Source organism: Cotesia glomerata, linkage group LG2 (assembly GCF_020080835.1).
Source record: "Cotesia glomerata isolate CgM1 linkage group LG2, MPM_Cglom_v2.3, whole genome shotgun sequence".
NCBI lineage: Eukaryota > Metazoa > Arthropoda > Insecta > Hymenoptera > Braconidae > Cotesia > Cotesia glomerata.
In genome coordinates this window covers 3,629,458-3,648,258 of record NC_058159.1, presented here as the reverse complement: position 1 = coordinate 3,648,258, position 18,801 = coordinate 3,629,458, and the positions used below count along the sequence as shown (strand labels likewise).

At 28.7% G+C, this 18,801-nt stretch overlaps 2 protein-coding genes across 5 annotated transcripts; both read left to right on the top strand.

Moving 5' to 3' along the window:
• Nucleotides 1–996: 996 nt before the first annotated feature.
• LOC123259767 (WD repeat-containing protein 26) lies at nucleotides 997–8,804 on the top strand. 4 transcript variants are annotated; one of them, XM_044720448.1, is made up of 9 exons: nucleotides 998–1,222; nucleotides 1,607–2,171; nucleotides 3,553–3,789; nucleotides 3,928–4,258; nucleotides 5,493–5,852; nucleotides 5,916–6,328; nucleotides 6,418–6,626; nucleotides 8,169–8,363; nucleotides 8,434–8,802. In XM_044720448.1, the coding sequence occupies exons 2-9, from the start codon at nucleotides 2,158–2,160 to the stop codon at nucleotides 8,487–8,489; spliced, it is 1,815 nt and encodes a 604-aa protein (XP_044576383.1). In that variant the 5' UTR covers nucleotides 998–1,222; nucleotides 1,607–2,157; the 3' UTR covers nucleotides 8,490–8,802. The 4 variants fall into 4 exon arrangements, with proteins under 4 accessions (XP_044576385.1, XP_044576383.1, XP_044576382.1 ...); XM_044720450.1 differs by lacking the exon at nucleotides 1,607–2,171 and having other exon boundaries at nucleotides 997–1,222; nucleotides 8,434–8,803; XM_044720447.1 differs by having other exon boundaries at nucleotides 998–2,171.
• Nucleotides 8,805–11,596: 2,792 nt separating this feature from the next.
• On the top strand, nucleotides 11,597–15,541 carry LOC123259769 (tubulin-specific chaperone C). The gene is made up of 3 exons (XM_044720454.1): nucleotides 11,597–11,979; nucleotides 12,091–12,348; nucleotides 14,130–15,541. The coding sequence occupies exon 3, from the start codon at nucleotides 14,268–14,270 to the stop codon at nucleotides 15,309–15,311; it is 1,044 nt and encodes a 347-aa protein (XP_044576389.1). The 5' UTR covers nucleotides 11,597–11,979; nucleotides 12,091–12,348; nucleotides 14,130–14,267; the 3' UTR covers nucleotides 15,312–15,541.
• Nucleotides 15,542–18,801: the final 3,260 nt, after the last annotated feature.

The following is an 18,801-nucleotide window of genomic DNA, read 5'->3' as shown; positions in this document are numbered from 1 at the left end:
TTATAAAATAGTATTAATAGATTTATTTTTATTATTATTTGTTGAATGATTAAAATTTATTGTTATTTTTATTATTTTTAATTTAAAAAAATTGAATATTAATTAGGAAAAAAAACTTTTTTTATGAAAATAAATTTAACAGATATTAAATAATTTTTTAACAAATAAATTATGGCAAAAAAAAATTAGAATAAAATATTGACTTTTAAAAATTTAAAAAAAATAAAAAATACAATTTTTAAAAAATAATTTTTTGGAACAAATTTGTTTGTTAAAAAAAATTCAAAAATTCTCTACTGACTGCTAACTCAAATGTTATATTTTATTTACTTTTTAAAAATAATATTAAATTTTATTTTTTTACTAACTTTTAATTTATTTAAAATTTTTATTGTTATTAATTTTTATAACAATAAAAGAAAATTTTTACGTTTATAAAGTTGGCGATATTTATAAATAATATTAAAGTTAGCCGACTTTCTAATTGTTTTATTTTTTTTCCATTTATTCAATTAATTCAAAAAATATTTTTTAAAAATTGCACTTAAAGTTTTTCAAGTTTTTTAAAACTGAAATTTTTTTTTCTTAGTTTTTTGTAATAATTTTTGTGACATTAAAGTTAGCAGTCGCTTGACCATTTAAAAATGTTTTTTAATAAATAAATTTGCTCCGAAAAATTATTGCTAAAAAATTGCATTTTTAATTTTCTATATGTTAATTTTTTTTTCTCATTTTTTTAAAAATATAATTTAATTGTTGAAAAAATCATTAAAATGAAACTGTTAAATTAATTTTCATAAAATTAAAAAAAAAAAAAAAACTAAAAATTTTTAAATATCAGCTAACTTTTAATTTTCATTATTTATTATTTATAATTCAAAAATAGATTAATTAAATTTCTAGAAAACAACTTAGCCGACTGCCGGGAAATTTGAATTAAAAATGCGCGCCACCTGTCAGACTAACTAGAATCATGTCTAGTGGTGCAAATGGCGTTTTGTTCGAGAAGAAGGATACAAATATGGAAATAAAAAGAGAAGGAAACATAACGAAGCGAAGAACGAGTGTAAAATCAAATCGAAATTGAGTACGAGTTCTGGTTCGGGGTATGTCGGGTAGAGTATGAACTACGAAGACCTAGATGGGAGAAGAAGACGAGAGAGAATGAGTGTACTGTGACGTAAACGATCATCCAAACAAGTATCAGCTGTGTGCAGTCATTGTTCGTATTCGTCTTGGCAGTAACACAAGAATTCGACATTTTTTTTTGTGTTATTTTGTGTTTAACTAAATTGTTGTTGCATTTTGCAGTTAATGGTTTCAGAGTGCTCACTAACAACCAACACACTTACATCCTCATGATAATTATCGCGATATTATAAACAACAACATATAACATCAAGTGCGTTATACACATACGACACAGTTACATCCATACCTACATTTTTACATATACATATTATTATTATTATTATTATTATTATTATTATTATATTATACATGTACCTATATAATATATCTCTATCTAAGTACAACTTACATAGTACAGATACATGTATAGATATAGACATATAATATAATATGTGTACATATGTATATGTATTAGTGTATTAGAGGAGACGTCATTGTATGCTGAGCGTGTACACGTAAAATTAATCTGAAAAAAAACAAAGAAAGTGGGGGAGTTGCTGTTGCTGTAGTAGTCAAGTTCTGCTAGCGCATGCAATATATTTAATACAACATACAACACCAGGAACACGTATTGTGTTTGACAAACCATCCACCACTGCGTTAAATAATAATATTAGTTATAATTATAACTTGTAATAATTGACAAGAAAAAAAAATCTACGAGGATTGAGTCAAGCTGATTGTGAGAGTACATATAGAGCGAGGGCACGAGAGCGAAACGTTGGCTATTTTTTTTCACATCGTACGTGGTGTAAATAAAATTGTGGCCCGTGTATCAGCGGCCCCACCAGCGGACGCACCACCAGGGGACAATAATCGTGTGAAAAACGGGGCGGTACGCGCGTAAGCCTGGCCTCGAGCGGCGAGTCGGACGACGGTGGGCTCGCTCCGCCACCGCGCAAAAGGTCCCGTAGTTCACTTACAACTACCCTAAGACCAGCGGACGAGTACCACACCAGCGCAACTATGGACAATTATCGGTAACTTGTTTTATTTGTTTTGTTACATTGCTTTGTTTGTTTATTTTATCCCAAACTCTGCTGTGCTTTGATGATTTGTCATGGTCATGGTCCATATTCAGTAGGGTGGTGCAAAAAAAAAACAACTATTTTTATGATACTAAAGTTAGCCGACGATTTTAATTTTTTGATTTTTTTTGAATAATTAAATTAGAACAAAAAAATATTTTTAAAAAATTGCACTTACAGTTTTTAAAATTTTTTACAAGTGAAATTTTTTTTTATTTTTTTTGATAATTTTTTCAATAAAAAAAAAATTCTAAAAACTTTTAAATGTCGGCCAACTTAATTTTCATACTATTTTTATGAAAATTAAGTTAGCTGACATTTAAAAATTTTTAAGATTTTTTTTCATTAAAAAAATAAAAAAAAATTTCATTTGTGGAAAACTTTAAAAACTGTAAGTGAAATTCTTAAAAAATATTTTTTTGTTCTAATTTAATTATTAAAATCAAAAAATTAAAAACGTCGGCTAACTTTCCTATTATACAATTTTTTTTTTAGTCTCGAGTGAAAAAATGTCAGTTTTTGATGTTTTAAGAGCTCTCTCCAAAGAACAGCTTGAAAAAAAATTTTTAAGAGGTCGCTCCAAATTTTTTTAAATTTCAAAAATCGAAATTTTATAGACCAAAAAAAAATAAGTTCCTGAAAGTTTCAATTCAAAATTTAAAATTTGAAAGGTCGCTCATAATTTTTTTTAAATTTCAGAGTCAAAAAATGCTAATCCAATTAAATAGTCACTGGTAAATTAAAAAAAATTATGAGGGACCTTTTAAAATTCACATTTTGAACTGAAACTTTCAGGAAAAACTTTTTTTTGGTCTAAAATTATGACGTAACGAGAAAAAAAATAAAAAAAAAAAATTTCGATTTTTGAAATTTTTAAAAATTTGGAGCGACCTCTTAAAAATTTTTTTTTGAGCTGTTCTTTGGAGAGGGCTCTTAAAACATCAAAAACTAACATTTTTTCACTCGAGACAAAAAAAAAATAGTCGGTTTTTTTGCGCCACCCTAATATTCAGTTATCAATAATTTTCTTGTTTATTTTTTTTGTTAATTGTTGGATAAATCACTAATGTGTTTAACTGCGTATTTGTTTTTAGTTTATATAAATAATTATTGCAAGAGGCTGAGCAGCATGATCTCATTGTAGACTAAATAAATCATCGATGACATGTACAGACATTTACAGACATGTAAAAAAACACAATATAAATGTAATGGTGGATTTTTTTTCTTAATTTTTTTGTTATTAAAGTGGGACGACCTTGAATTGAAGGAGATAAAAATATAAATAAGAATGAGAGTAATAAAAATTTATTATAAAATTTTACTTTGTCAGGATGATGCAGCAGGCGTCTAACGGGGCAGCGGTTTCCAACGTCCCGCAGCAAAATGGAGCTAATTTAGACAGTAGCGAGTCTCACGCAAACGGCAACGCGGTGCCTCGCTGTGACGGCGATGTCAATGGAGTTAATGGTGAGAGTAATCAAACTCTAGAACCGCCTAAAGTTATGGACAAAACGAATCAAGATATTGTAAGACTCATTGGCCAGCATTTGAAAGCAGTCGGACTTGAGTAAGAATATTTATTATTTCCCGTTAGATTTTTATTGCTTTATAATCGATCACCTACTTACAATACTTGATACATGATACATGATATGATACTTTTTTATCGATTCAGAGAATTTAATAATATTGTAAAACATTACAGCCGAACTGCTGATTTGTTGATGCAAGAATCGGGATGTCGATTGGACCACCCGTCAGCGGCCAAGTTCCGCCAGCATGTAATGGACGGGGATTGGAGCAAAGCTGACCGCGATTTGGACGAGCTTAAGTCCTTTTTAAACAACCCGAACCAGAGTGTTGTGGAAATGAAATTTTTATTGCTCGAACAAAAGTACCTGGAGTTTCTCGAAGAAGGCCTTGTTTTGGAGGCACTGCATGTGCTTCGCAACGAATTGACTCCTTTAGGACACAACACAGGACGTGTCCATCAGCTGTCGGCTTTTATGATGTGCAGCGGGCGAGATGAACTTCAGGTAAACCAATCGTTAGCCTAGATCTAAGTGTCCTACTTAATCAGCTTCCACGCCTAGACTTAGAAATTTTATTTTTTCATATTTATGACACGAATGTTTATTAAATACCATTAATTTTTCTATAATTTATTTATTTTTTGTCAAATTATTTTTACTAGCAACTTTGCAGTCACTATGTGACTGCTGTGGCTTATGAACTATGAATGAATAAAATTTTGCTTTACTAAATAATGAATTTTGTTAAATTACACTGTATCTTGTTAAATATTGACGTTTTTAAAGATATAAGCTCATCCCGATGTTACACTCATCAAGAGCTTTCATTTGAGTACCCACATGCATTTTTGATATATTTTTCATATATACATATATATATAATATATATAAATATATGAAAAATGATGTGGGTACTCAAATGAAAGGTCTCTCGATGAGTGTGATGTCGGAGTGAACTTATATCTTTAAAAATATCATTAGTTGACAAGATAGCAATGTCAATTCTTAATTATTGACATTTTAGTATAAGCACCCCGATATTACACTCATTAAGACCTTTCATTTGAGTACCCACATGCATTTTCATATATTTATATATAATATATATAAATATATGAAAAAATGATGTGGGTACTCAAATGAAAGGTCTTAATGAGTGTAATGTCGGGGTGATCTTATACCTTTAAAAATGTCAATAGTTCACAAGATATTTGTTAAAATGCCCTGTACTTTCTTAACTATTAACGTTTTTAAAAATATAAGCTCATCCCGATGTTATACTCATCAAGAGCTTTTATTTGAGTACTCACATGCATTTTGATATATTTTTCATATATACATATATATAATATATATATATATAAATATATGAAAAATTGATGTGGGTACTCAAATAAAAGGTCTTGATGAGTGTAACATCAGGATCAGCTTATATCTTTAAAAATGTCAATAATTCACAAGATACAAGGTCATTTCTTAATTATGTATCTAGAGATAGAGCATTTTCAAATGCAGCCTAAATACTTATAATAAATTTACTATCGGTGAGAATGATACGAAACCTTAAAAAGGCACAACTTCAGGTCAAGAGTTTTCCAATGATACCAAATTTAATTATAAAAACCCATTTTATCATATAAATACACTGACCACAAAATTTTGCTTTTTCTCTTAATAATATAGATGTGAGATATTTTCAAAAAAAATTTATTTAAACACAATAAATTTTAATCAACAGACACGTGCTGGCTGGGACGGCAAAGGCTCAGCATCACGTACAGCTTTGATGGACAGATTACAAAGGTATTTACCACCATCGATAATGCTCCCTCCAAAGCGACTGCAGTCGCTGCTCTGCCAAGCCGTGGAGATGCAGAATCAGCAGTGTACCTATCACATTACATCGAATCAACCGACACTCGAGAGTGTCTCACTGCTGGTCGACCACAGCTGCAGTAAGGAACACTTTCCTTCTTACACAACCCAGGTGCTCAATGACCACTGTGATGAAGTATGGTACTGTAAATTCTCCCCGGATGGATTGAAACTAGCAACTGGCTCTAAAGACATGACCCTCATCATTTGGGACGTCGACCCAGTAAGGAAACGTCCACAATTTTTCCTAAACCCTTCTCAAAACTAATCCTTTAAATTATTTCAGGAGACATTAAAAGTTACGCACAGAAAAACTCTAGAGGGTCATACCTACGGAGTAGCTTTGATTGCTTGGAGTCCAGACAGCAGTCACTTGATAGCTTGCGGACCCGAGGACTGTCCGGAGCTCTGGCTTTGGAATGTCGACACTCCAGACTGTGAATTGAAGTTTAAGCTGACTCACAGCACCGAGGACTCGCTGACTGCGTGTGCTTGGCATCGCGACGCCAACAAATTTGTTACTGGAGGCCTACGCGGACAATTTTACCAGTGTGACATGGACGGAAATATTCTTGACTCGTGGGAAGGCGTCAGAGTTAAGTGTCTGTGGTGTCGCAGCGATGGCAAGACCGTTTTAGCTGCTGACACTCATCATCGTATTCGGGGATACAATTTCGATGAACTTTGCGATTTTACAATGTGAGTCGTCTTTCATTATTTTGTTTATGATTTACTTTCGAGAATTTATAATTCGAGAATTTATAATTTTTTTATTTTTTAATAAACAGTCTTCAAGAGGATCATCCAGTGATGTCATTCAGCGTAAACAAGGCTGATCGGTTGGTGCTGCTAAATGTTGCCAACCAGGGCGTACACTTATGGGACCTGCAGGACAGATGCCTTGTCAGACGTTTCCAAGGCGTCACTCAAGGGCATTTTACAATTCATAGTTGCTTTGGTGGTGTCAATCAGGACTTTATCGCTTCTGGTAGTGAAGGTAGATATATATATTTTTTTTTTAACTTCTCGTTAAGAAAATCGGGAAGTTATTGGTTTTACTCCGTTTTGCAAAAATCGAGTTTTCATCAATCTCAACGTTTGAAGGTCACAGGAAGCTTCCTTGACTATCCCCGCGAGGGTGTCATTACACTGATAGAAGGATTTGTTTATAGTTAAAAATATTTGTTAATATTTAACAAATCATGAAATAGAGATCATTTTTTAGTCCTTGACAAATATTTCTTAGTATTTAAAAAGATTTATTAATATTTAATAAATAAATATCAGATTTATTAAATACAAACAAATCATTTTAAATACTAAGAAATATTTTTTAAGGACTAAAAAATGGCCTCTAATAAATGATTTGTTAACTATTAACAAATATTTTTTAATACAAATAAATCAGCTACGTAACAAATCACCCGCACGACATTTCACCCGCAAAAATTCACTGCGACAATTTCATGATTTTTTTGAATTTTAATTCAAATTTGATATAAAAAAAAAAAATTTATCAATATTTATAAAAAAAACTCCAAAAACTAATCAGCTGTTAACCTTAAAAAACCACGTCGATTGCCGCTAATACGGTCGAAATCGGTTGATTCGTTCGAGAGATATCGTGAACGAAAGAAAACTGAAAAAAATGTTTTTTCGGAATTACTCCGAAATTTCTAAACTTGAAGATTCTTTATGAGGCTTAAAAAAACTGCGTTGAATGCCGCCAACCGTGAGAAAGTCGGCTCATTCATTCAAAAATTATTGCTATTTGAAAATTCAAAAAATAGTGTTTTAATCAACTTCTATTACACTGAGAAAAAGAAGTACTATTGAGAAAATTTTCTTGTCTCAAGAATTGATCGAATTAATCGAAGTATTTTTTGTTTAATTCAAGTGAACCTATTCGTTTTTTAATCTATCAAAATTAATGCCAAAATTTTATTATCATGATAGATATTGATATTTTTTTGTCAAAAAACCAAAATTCATTTTAAACGATTTTTGAGCCAAGAAATTTTTTTCTGGACAAAAATTTTTTTTTCTCTGTAGGATTTTGAACTCGAAGAGCTAAAAAGCATAGAAAAGTTATCGCTTGGAGTTTGGAGAGCTCAAAATAACACATAAATTGAATTTTCGAGCTCGAAGAGCTCAAAAACATCATAAGTGCAATTTAAATTAAGTGCCCAGATATGGAATTAGCGGGAAGTTGTAGGGATAGCCTTCAGGGTCAACTGTCTTCCTATTTTTTTTTTTTTTTTTTTTTAAATCAAGGTTGTTGAGTATGTAATGGTATTTATGATAATTGTACAACAAAAGAATCCTAATGGACTCCTGCACACGTGTCTGCTGTCAGATTATTTTTATCGTGTATCAGTTTAATGATAATAGTAATATAATTCAAGTGTGTTATTACTTCCATACATTTAAATTCTTAGAAATTAAAATGATTAAAGTTTGCTAGCCAAAGCACTTACACTTGACCCATATTTATTTATTTTTACTTGAAACATAATACTTATATTGATAATTTTTGCAGATCATAAAGTCTATGTTTGGCACATTAAACGTGAACTGCCAATTGCTGTTTTAACTGGGCACAGTAGGACTGTTAATTGTGTATCATGGAATCCGGTGTATCATCAAATGATGGCTTCAGTATCTGATGATTGCACTGTACGGATATGGGGACCAAGATCAGCATCCCCGGATCGTCCAGACAGTACTAAAACTGGTAATTAATTTATATAATTATTTTTTATTAGTATTTTTTTATTATATTAAATATTTATTAATTTTTATAGCCTCGCCAGACAGTAATTCGTCGAATGGAAGTGGCTGGCATGAAATGGTGTCGTAGCGACGTACATTAACGCAGTACTCCCATGACCCCATGGTGTTCAAAAGACTGTTTTGTTAACCGTCACTTACATTGAGTACATCTCAAAGTGTTCTTTATCGTAAAATACTAGCGCAAAATATGTGCTCACATATAGTGAAAATAAATATTTTCAACTCGAGCGTACTCAATCATACAAAACCGTGGAGTTTAATTGATAATAATAATTATATATACTATATATATAATTATGCAATCAATAATTAATTATAATAATGATAATATATTTCAATAAATTTATTCGGCATTAATTCTCTTATTATGTCGTACTCCACGGGTTGTTTTATAATTTTATTTTATTTAAATAAAATTAAAAAAAAATTATTTTCCATTTTTTTTTAAATTATTCAGATCACTAGTAAGTGAAATAAATAGTAAAAAGTTTTAAATATTAAATTTAAAATCCGTTCCACGACGTAATAATTAATTGGTTGAATAAATAAAAAAGCATAATGCTAATTTACTAGCATAGAGTTAAGATTGTATTAGAAAATTGTCCAATTATATTGAACATAGTTGGATATGATATATATGATAAGAGTTTAATTAATATTATTATTGATAATAATAATAATGAAAAATAATTATTGTTATTATTATTAATAATGATTAATAATAACGAATAAGCGTTTAACCGAGCGAGAGCATCTTCGAGCCATTTTATTTTTGTCTTTTGAAAAAAAATTAAACTAATTAATTGAAATTTGAAAAAGTAAATTAATTTGTGCCAATTTTACTGCTGAGAAAAAAATATTTAAGTTGTTATTAATATAGTTAATAAATTTATTTGTGATTAATTGTAATTGTATGATTAAAAATTCCTGAAGATGATTAAAATATCTCGTGATATTTAGTGGCAATTTAACGGGACCCGTCTACAATACAATTTATCTAACATTGTAATTTTATTTAGCTTTATTGCAAGTAAAGTAACCCGCGCTAATTCGTATAATCAATATCTACGTTTTTATTTATAATTAATTATTAATTCAATTGAAAAAAAAATAACAGCGATTTTATATAACGGTAGAAATACTTAACTTTTAAATAATTGAAAAGGAAGCTAATTAAACAATTTAAAATTATAACAAAAAGCAATTTACGAATGTTACCTCTGACTTATTAACTGCCAATTTTTTTTTTTTATTATTATTATTATAGTAGTCATTATTATTGTATTATTGTATAATAATATTAACAAAGTGTAATCATTTTTTAGCACTCGCTTTATAAACGTGTGTCTCTAATTAATTGTAAGTCGTTTGTGTTAATACACGGCGATAAATAAAAAAAACAATTAATAAAATAATTGTCGATAGATTATTGTGGGTTTTCTGTAATGGCACATGGCAGTTAATAACATGGAATTATATCGAAACTAAAATAATGATATAATAAAATTATAAACAGTCTTGAAGATGTTTTCATATGAAAAAATAGTAATTATTATAGTTGGGTATTGAAAAATAATTAAAAGGTCTTGTGACATCAAGTGCAGTAAGTTATGTACAGATGAGTTTTCAATAAATCACATTAGAAAGAATTCATTTTTATAATTCATATGATTATAATTATTATTATTACTATTATATTAATGTTCGGTTAACATTATTAATGATATTGATATAGATAATATATATTTTTAATAACCACTTACTGCTACTTCAAAACGATCTCAGCAAATTTTTTCTAATATACATACGTATTATTTTTTTACTAATAGGTCAACTAAACATTTCTATTATTATTATCATTATTATTCATTTTTTTTATTATTAATATTTTTAATGTGAATTATGTTGCTTGTTCAACACCATTTTTATTTAACAAATAAACTTTCATTTGTATTAATTTTAACAAAGTTTTGTAAAAATTAATTGCATGTTTTTCAAACTTTCAGGTAATTATTATAATTTTTTTTTTTTTTTTTTTTTTTCATTTTTAAGCTCAAAAAATTACACTAATGCTTTTAATGCATGAATTATAAAATTAAATATAATTATTGATTTGATAATTTAAATATGATTAATTAAAAAAATAATTTATTTCAATTTAGAAAGAAAATAAAATAATTATTTTGCTTAATAATTAAAATTAATAAATTAACACAGTAAAAATTTTAATATAAAAAAAATTGAGAATTTTTATTCTATATTTATTTATTTATTATTAATTTATTTATAAATAAAAAAATAAATATATTTATTATTGACCATTTAAAAATATGACATTAAATTTAGCATTTTTAATTTTATGAAATTTCTACAAGTCCATTTTTTAAATAATTTTTTTTTGCCATAATTTATCTATTAAAGAAAATTAAAAAATTTGTGAAGTGACAGCTAAATTTAATGTCATTTTAAAAATTTTAGGTTTTCCCGCGCCGCCATTTAAATAATTCGCGCATGCGCAGCGCTATCTAAATTCAAAACTCGTCCGTTAGACTTCAAATTCAGCAGTTCATCAAAATGGCTCCCCCCCTGCACTTCGTCTTGAAGAACTTTTCCCGTTAACACTCTAATTAGTGACAAATTAATATTAATTAGCAGAAAAATAGATAAATAAACAATTATTACAAATTTGTTCCAAAAAAATTATTAAAAAAGAATTGCATTTATAATTTTTCAAAATTTCTACATGTCAATATTTTTTTTTATTATTTTTGCCATAATTTATTTGTTAAAAAAAATTATTAAATATCTGTTAAATTAATTATCATAAAGTTAGCTGTCACTTGATCATTTTTTAATTTTATTTAAAAAAATTTGTTCAGAGAAATTTTTTTTAAAAAATTGCATTTTAAATTTATTAAATTTTCTAAACGTCAATTTTTTTCTCATTTTTTTATCCAGTAATTTATTTATCAGAAAAATTATTAAATATCTGCTAAATTAATTTTCATGTGAATTGTGAATCCAAAAAAAGAAGAAATAAATGTATCCAGCATGTGCCGCTACCTGGTGAGTAATTGCATGACAATATTTAATGGTCCTTGTCCATCTGTGCTTACAATAATAAATAGTAATTGTTGATTACAATATTCCCACCTAACACCGTCTGTAGAATAAGTAACAAACAGAGACAGATATCGAGTGAGTGATGTGCGATAAGTCGGAATCATTATTCGAGATACAACTTTCTTATTAGTCGTTTTAATGCGGTATTGATGATTTCCATTTAAGGAGATCGCTCTCCTACTAACGTAGTTGTACATGCAATTGTACATATATCATACTATACAATAATATCCGTACCTAAATACATTTAATATAAGTGATAAGTGTGAGTGTGTGTAGGATCATTGGGTGGGTATGTTGAGCAATGAAAAAAGAACCTAGTAGTTGGTCATATAAAAAAATAATACAAAGATTCGGTAAAACTTTATTGATAATTGAACTATCATTACTCGGTGGCTCGTATGCGCTTTGGCACAAAACCAACACCTCCCCAGGTAATTATTAACAACTAGTCTTCATTATTGAGGTTATTCACGTACTGCATGATTCATTTTATTATATTGTAATTTTTCTTCATTAATCCAACAAGATTGTTTATTATTCAGAGTTCCGCTGGTACTTGCATCGTAACTACCCGTCAGTGCTTGAAGGTTACTACAAGATTGGAGAAAAAATCTCTGAAAAAAATCGCATTATTCGGGAGACAGACTTAATGACTTGGGGAAGAATTCCACCTAAGTCTGCATGATCTTTAGTTTTGCTTAATGGCTTTCGTAAAAGTTATATTAGCAGCTATTGGAGGGACTGGAGTTGGATTCTTTTTATTGAAACTTATTACTCCTGATGATAGAGATTTTGAAAAGGTATTATTGTATTTAATTTTATTCATCATTCATCATGTAGTGTTTAAACGTCAGATTATTTTAATGATAATTAAAATTAATTATCATTAATTTTAATTAACTGCTAAATAGCAGTTGTTTGATAATTTTTTAACAAATTAATTACGGCAAAAAAAATTAACATGTAGAAATTTTAATAAATTTAAAGTGCAATTTTTTTAATAACTTTGGAACGAATTTTTTTGTCAAAGAAAATTAAAAAATAATCAAGTGACTGCCAACTTTAATGTCAAATTATTTCATTATTTGTTTGGGTGTTATAATTTAGTTTTAAAGAAAATTAATTATTGTGGACTATTTAGTGTAAGTTCTATCATTTTATGGTTACTTATTATGATAATTACATTGGGTGGTTATCAATAGAAAAAAAAAAACAAGGTTATCAAATTTTAGTTTTATAATTGAATACAAAAATTTTTACTTAATTAATTAACTTAGCAATAAAATATAATTTCTATTTTTTTTACTCGTGACCTACTTTTTTACATCGTTGACAAAAATTATTTGATTTTTTCATTTTTATTATTTAAGGTAAAAGCCCCAATATATGATCATATACTGGTACATGATCATATATTGGGGCTTTTACCTTATATGTGAAATTAAATTTTTTTTTTAAACTGAAGAATACGTACAAAAATATATTAGAATTATTTGTAATATAATCGTGGTCATTAATTTAAGTTTACTCGAAAATACCCATTTGTATACTCAAACGTTTATAAACTATGAATTTGAAAATTAGTTGATAATGTAATTTGCAAAATTAGTCGTAAATAAAAAATGATATTAATGAAATTAGCGAAATGGAAATTTAACCAAATATTAATTCAGTCATTTATAAAATAGCGAAAAACAAAAATCTGTGGCTATGTGAATTTAGCCAATTCTTACTGCAGAAACTTGTAAAATTAGCCGATTGTAAACTTTGTGAATTGTAAAATTAGCCGTTTTTATGACACTAAAATTAGCAGGCACTTAAGGATTTTTTTATTTTTTTTTAAAAATAAGGTGTAAAAAATTCTTTTAAAAAATTTAATTTATAATTTTTAAAGCTCTGAAATATGATATTTTAAAAAAAATTTTTTTTTTTGTGATAAATTAATTTGTTAAAAAATTTTAAAAAATTATTAGATGTCTTTTAATTTCAGTATCATCCGTTTTTAAACTTTTTTTAACTTGTGAATGGGTCGGTCGAATCTGTTCTAATTTTCACAAAAACTAAATTTATGGAAGTCCTTTTAGATGCCTCAAATCGTTTTTTGTTTCGTCGACCCGTTCAAGAATTACGAGAAATTTAATTAGAAACGGCTAATTTTACAATTCACAAAGTTTACAATCAACTAATTTTATAAATTTCTGCAGTAAGAATTGGTTAAATTCACGTAGTCATAAATTTTTGTTTTTCGCTATTTTATAAATGACTGAATTTATATTTGGTTAAAATTCCATTTCACTAATTTCATTAATATCATTTTTTATTTTCAGTTAATCTCATAACTTACATTATCAAAATTGATTTCCAAATTTAGAGTTAATAAACGTTCTAGTTTACAAACGGCTATTTTCCAGTAATATTAAAAACATACTTAAATTAATGACCATAATTTTACATACTTGAAATTTGTAGTTAATTGACATTCATTTTTTTTTATTCAAGTCATGATTGAGTCTTTAAACATATACATAGATTGTAAATAATTAAATAAATGTATCAATAAAAATGAAAATAAATGTTTCAGAAATTTCCTAAACCTACAATCGAAGTTTACCGCCCTTTTTTGCGTAAGTCATCAAAAACCCAAAACGAATTATCAAATTCTATGTCAACTAATTCAGAAACCTTAAAAAGAGAGTTGTCTGGAAAATAACATTCGGCAATGGAGACCACAGAAGGGACAGAGCTTGGAGGCGTAGGAAATCTCACTGATCGCATATCGAAGCGTGACCGTGAACGTAGAAACGTAATCGAGCGTCGCCGAGAAGAAAAACAGCAGCTAGAAGTTGAGTCAGAGCAGCTGAGCTTCTTCCAAGACACATTTCACCTTCATTGCGAAAAAGTAAAAGAGCTGATGGACACAGCGCCAGCAGCGCAGATTTCCACGCTTCCAGGGATCTTCGACAAAGTCAACAAAGAAATTCTGACCCTCTGGAATTACCTGTCCCAGTCAAAGATATTCCTAAAAATGTATGACATCCGTCGTGCTCAGGAAACTCTCCAGCAATTGGAGACCGAAGCCGCTGAGCTGGAGCTAAAATTGCTGCCCAAGAAGAAGTTTGGATTCAAGAATCGCAGACCAGCCAAAAAACCCTCGGAAAAATCTCTGGACGTGACAGACGGGTTGAAGAATCTCAATTTGTCTGAAACGGTGACCACTAATGGAGCAACCAAGCAGCACAATGAACTCATCAGCAAGTACACCGACAGTGCAAGCAGTTTAATTGGCAAGTCTGACGGGACATTTACGTTAGACGCCGAAAATGTAAACAAGAATGACGTTCTGTTGTCCGACTTGACCCGATGTATTGTGCGTATTTACGGCGCTCCTAGCACAGTACACATGATTAATCTAAAACAATGCCAAGTACTAATTGGACCGGTGTCGTCATCTGTATTCGCTAACAATTGTGATTCATGTACCTTTGCATTTGCATGCCAGCAATTACGTTTGCACTCGTCAACAGACTGCACCATCTATCTCCACGTGACTAGCCGGGCTATTATTGAGGACTGCGTTAAGATAAAAGTCGCGCCGTATAACTGGAGCTACGAAGACCAGCAAAGTCACTTTATTCTATCTGGACTGGATATTAAAACCAACAACTGGGACTCCGTAGACGACTTCAACTGGCTTTCCTACGAGAAACACTCGCCCAACTGGGCGATTTTGAAGCCAGAGCTCAGGGTCAAATTTCGGGATTGAATATCATTTTGATTCTTTTTTTACTTTACTTATTACATTATATTATACATATTTTTGTCGGTTATCTGAGTACACCGATATGTTGGCTGATTAAATCTTAGATATTTTATTTGAATATATATATTTGTCTAAGACATAGTATCTAATATTTTAATCATGTCAAATTATTAAGTAATAATAAACACGTGTATTTTCGCTTTTACACAATTAATAAATGCACGTTATCTTTATCCAAGTCCTTTTAATTTTATTTTACCCACTTTTTTTTTTTTTTTTTGTATCTATGATGGGAAAAATCACGAGGGAAAATTTGGAATTTTATTATTATATTTAACAAAAATTTTTTTTGACTGGAATAATAAAGGAATTTGGGGATCGGTTTTTTTTTTTGTTTTATAAAGTATACATTAATGATTATTCTCCTAAATTTTTATTTAAAAATATCATGTTGTTACGAAGTTATTAGCATTTTTGTGGAGCACCAAAAAAATTTCCCCCACCACGGTGTGATCTCTAACTCAAAAACGGATTATCTAAAACAAAAAAATCAAACTGCGTTGTAATCTGCATGCATGTGGTTATCGTTCCACCTAGGGGATTTTGAAAATTTGGATTTAAAAAAAATTACGGCAAATTAAAAATTTTTTCGTTTTTTTTTCTCATTTTTTTAAATTCAAATAGCTCTAAAAAATCTTAAAAATCAAAATTTTCAAAATCCCGTATGTGCAACTATAGCTACTGAATAGACGAATGCATAGAAAAAAAAAGTTGCAAATCGGTTCATATTTATGCAAATTACAGTTCCCACCGGTTCAAAAAAAGTAGTTTCGAGAAAAACGCGTTTTCGTCGGAGCGCCGCGCGTGCAATGGTCATTTGACTCGCTGTCACAAAAATGACTCGAAAAATATTCGTAATTTTCATATAAAACTCCAGAAACATATTTTTCAATGTATAAACTTTTTTTTGAAATTTCACAGTGACTATCCCCCTTAAAAATCGAAGAATCTAAAGCGAAGGGTTAACATTAAAATTCTTTAACAGAATTATTGCATTTATGTAAATGATAAAAAAAAATAGGTTGAGTAAAAGGCTATTGAGATGATATTATAAGAGCGAATCTGGATAGAAGAATAACTATGGCAAGCGCCCCCGAGAGAATCACAAAGACTTGTTTTCTTAACCAATATTATTTTTATTGGGTCTCCATCGAGTTGGAATATCTGAATATCAATAGCTGACTTGGAAGCAAGTATTAAAACTCGTACCAATCGCGTAATATATTTTCAAATGCTTCAATAGTTTGCATTTTGCATGGATTCATTTGATTTATTAAACAGTTACTTGTTATTTTTTATTCTACAACAACAACAACAACAATAATAATAATAATAATAATAATAATATAAAACTTTATTTAGCAAAACTAGTGATTTTAATAAAAGACTTAAAGAGAATTTTTAGCGTGACTAAAGAATCGGTTGTTAACCGCTTGTTAGATTTTGTCGGTGTATTTTCTTCTTAAATCTTCTATCCAACTCGAACGATATTATTATATATTTTTTCTTATATATTCTTGATACACACGCTCCATTCAGTGTCAAGCACCATAAGATGTTCTTTGACATTGCATGAAAGGATGTTTCCAAATGTTTGTATATTCTACCGACAACTGCACCAACTTAGTTATACTGTTATATTACTCTTAGCATAGTTATAGTACAAACGTTTACGCAGGTGGACTTTACACAAGATTTGGCAATTATAAAAAAAATAACGCGTACAAAAAAACGTAAATCCACCGCTCAAGACAACTAAACCGTCGACTGTCGATCGATACTAAGTACTTTACTTTATCTTTATTTTTCATTTCTTCATCCTTATTATTGATTTGATGATTTTAATTTTTTAATAAAAAAATTTTGATTTTGTCTGATATGAAGACAAGTTAATTGTCTATTTAACGCAAAATAAAAAAATAAATTGAAGAGAACAATAGACAGTACTTGAAGTAATTGGAGAGCATAAAGAGAAGATTTTACTAGAAAAAAAAGAAAAATATATTTAGTAAAATACAAATATAAATTATAGTGACAGTTATTGCTGTTCTTTATGTATCAAAGAAACAACCTCGTTATTTTCCGATTCGCTAATTTGCGTAGCCCTTCTGAAGTCGCATTTCACGATTGGCTAGTCACTTAACGAAGGGCCAAAGGAGCCGTCCTCGCTAATTATCGCATAACAGTACCTACCCGGTAAATTGTAATTATAATTTATTAATTAAATTTTTAGTATTATTACGTTTAGCTTTTTTGTAATTTAGAATCGAGAATTAAAATTTAGGCTGTTTTTTATTGAGCGGTTTCATATATTCAAGCTGAATCGGAGTCGGAGAATCGATTTAAAGGTTTTGTCGATTCGTTTCGTCGAAGCCGGAAAAAAGAAATGTAAATAAAGGCGAGAGTGCAGAGCGAGAGCCCCGGGGGGCGGACGATCGAAAGGATCTAAAGTTTGGAAGCCAACGAAAGCCATTGATCCTTCGCGCACAATAACTCATCGTGAAAGAGAGAGATCTCTCGGTCGAGTAAGCGATCTTATATACGTCTATACTTAATAATATAATATAATGCACGAAAATATTAAATAAAATAACAAAATAAATAAGTTGGTGCAATCCGACTTATACGTTTCACTGGCGTCCTAACGACCTCACAATAATTCAACAATCTTTTGCTCACGACCGACTGTTTAACCTTTAGACTACTAAATCCTCTTCGATCAATCTTTACCAGAATTTTTTATTTTTTAATTTTTGCTTCGATTTTGATTTTTTTAAAGTTTGTCCACAAAATTTGCAGAGTAATAAAAATTTTTAAATTGATAAATAAATTTATTTAATTAAAAAAAAATTATTTTTGAAATTTTTATAATATATATTATGAGCAGAAACCTTTAATTTATTATTAGTTAAAAAGTATTTATGAAAAATTAATAATTTACACAATTATTATCATTGTTCCTTATTTATTTTATTAGTCATATTTTTTTTTTTATAAAAGAAATATAAATTTACTTGATTTTGAAATTTTTTTTTTTTTTTTTTTTTTATTAATTGAATTAGCAATAAAAATTTTTTTTAAAAAATTGCACGTGTAGTTTTTAAAATTCTTTACATGTACAATTTTTTCTTATTATTTTATTAATAAAAAAAATTCTGAAAATTGTCAGCTATCTGTTAATTTTATTTTCATAAAAATAAAACTTCTACACTTATTTTTTTATTTAAGAGTCCAAATAATTATAAATAAAATAAATTACCTTCAAAAATAATTTTTGATCTTCGTTTATTGGTAGAACGATTTATTAACTATTAATCATTTTATTTGTTAAGCAGAAACTTTTTTTTTTTCAATTTTTAATAAATATTTTTTGGAAAAAAAAAAAAAAAATACATTCATTATAAATAAATAATTAATATTTATTAACAAAAAA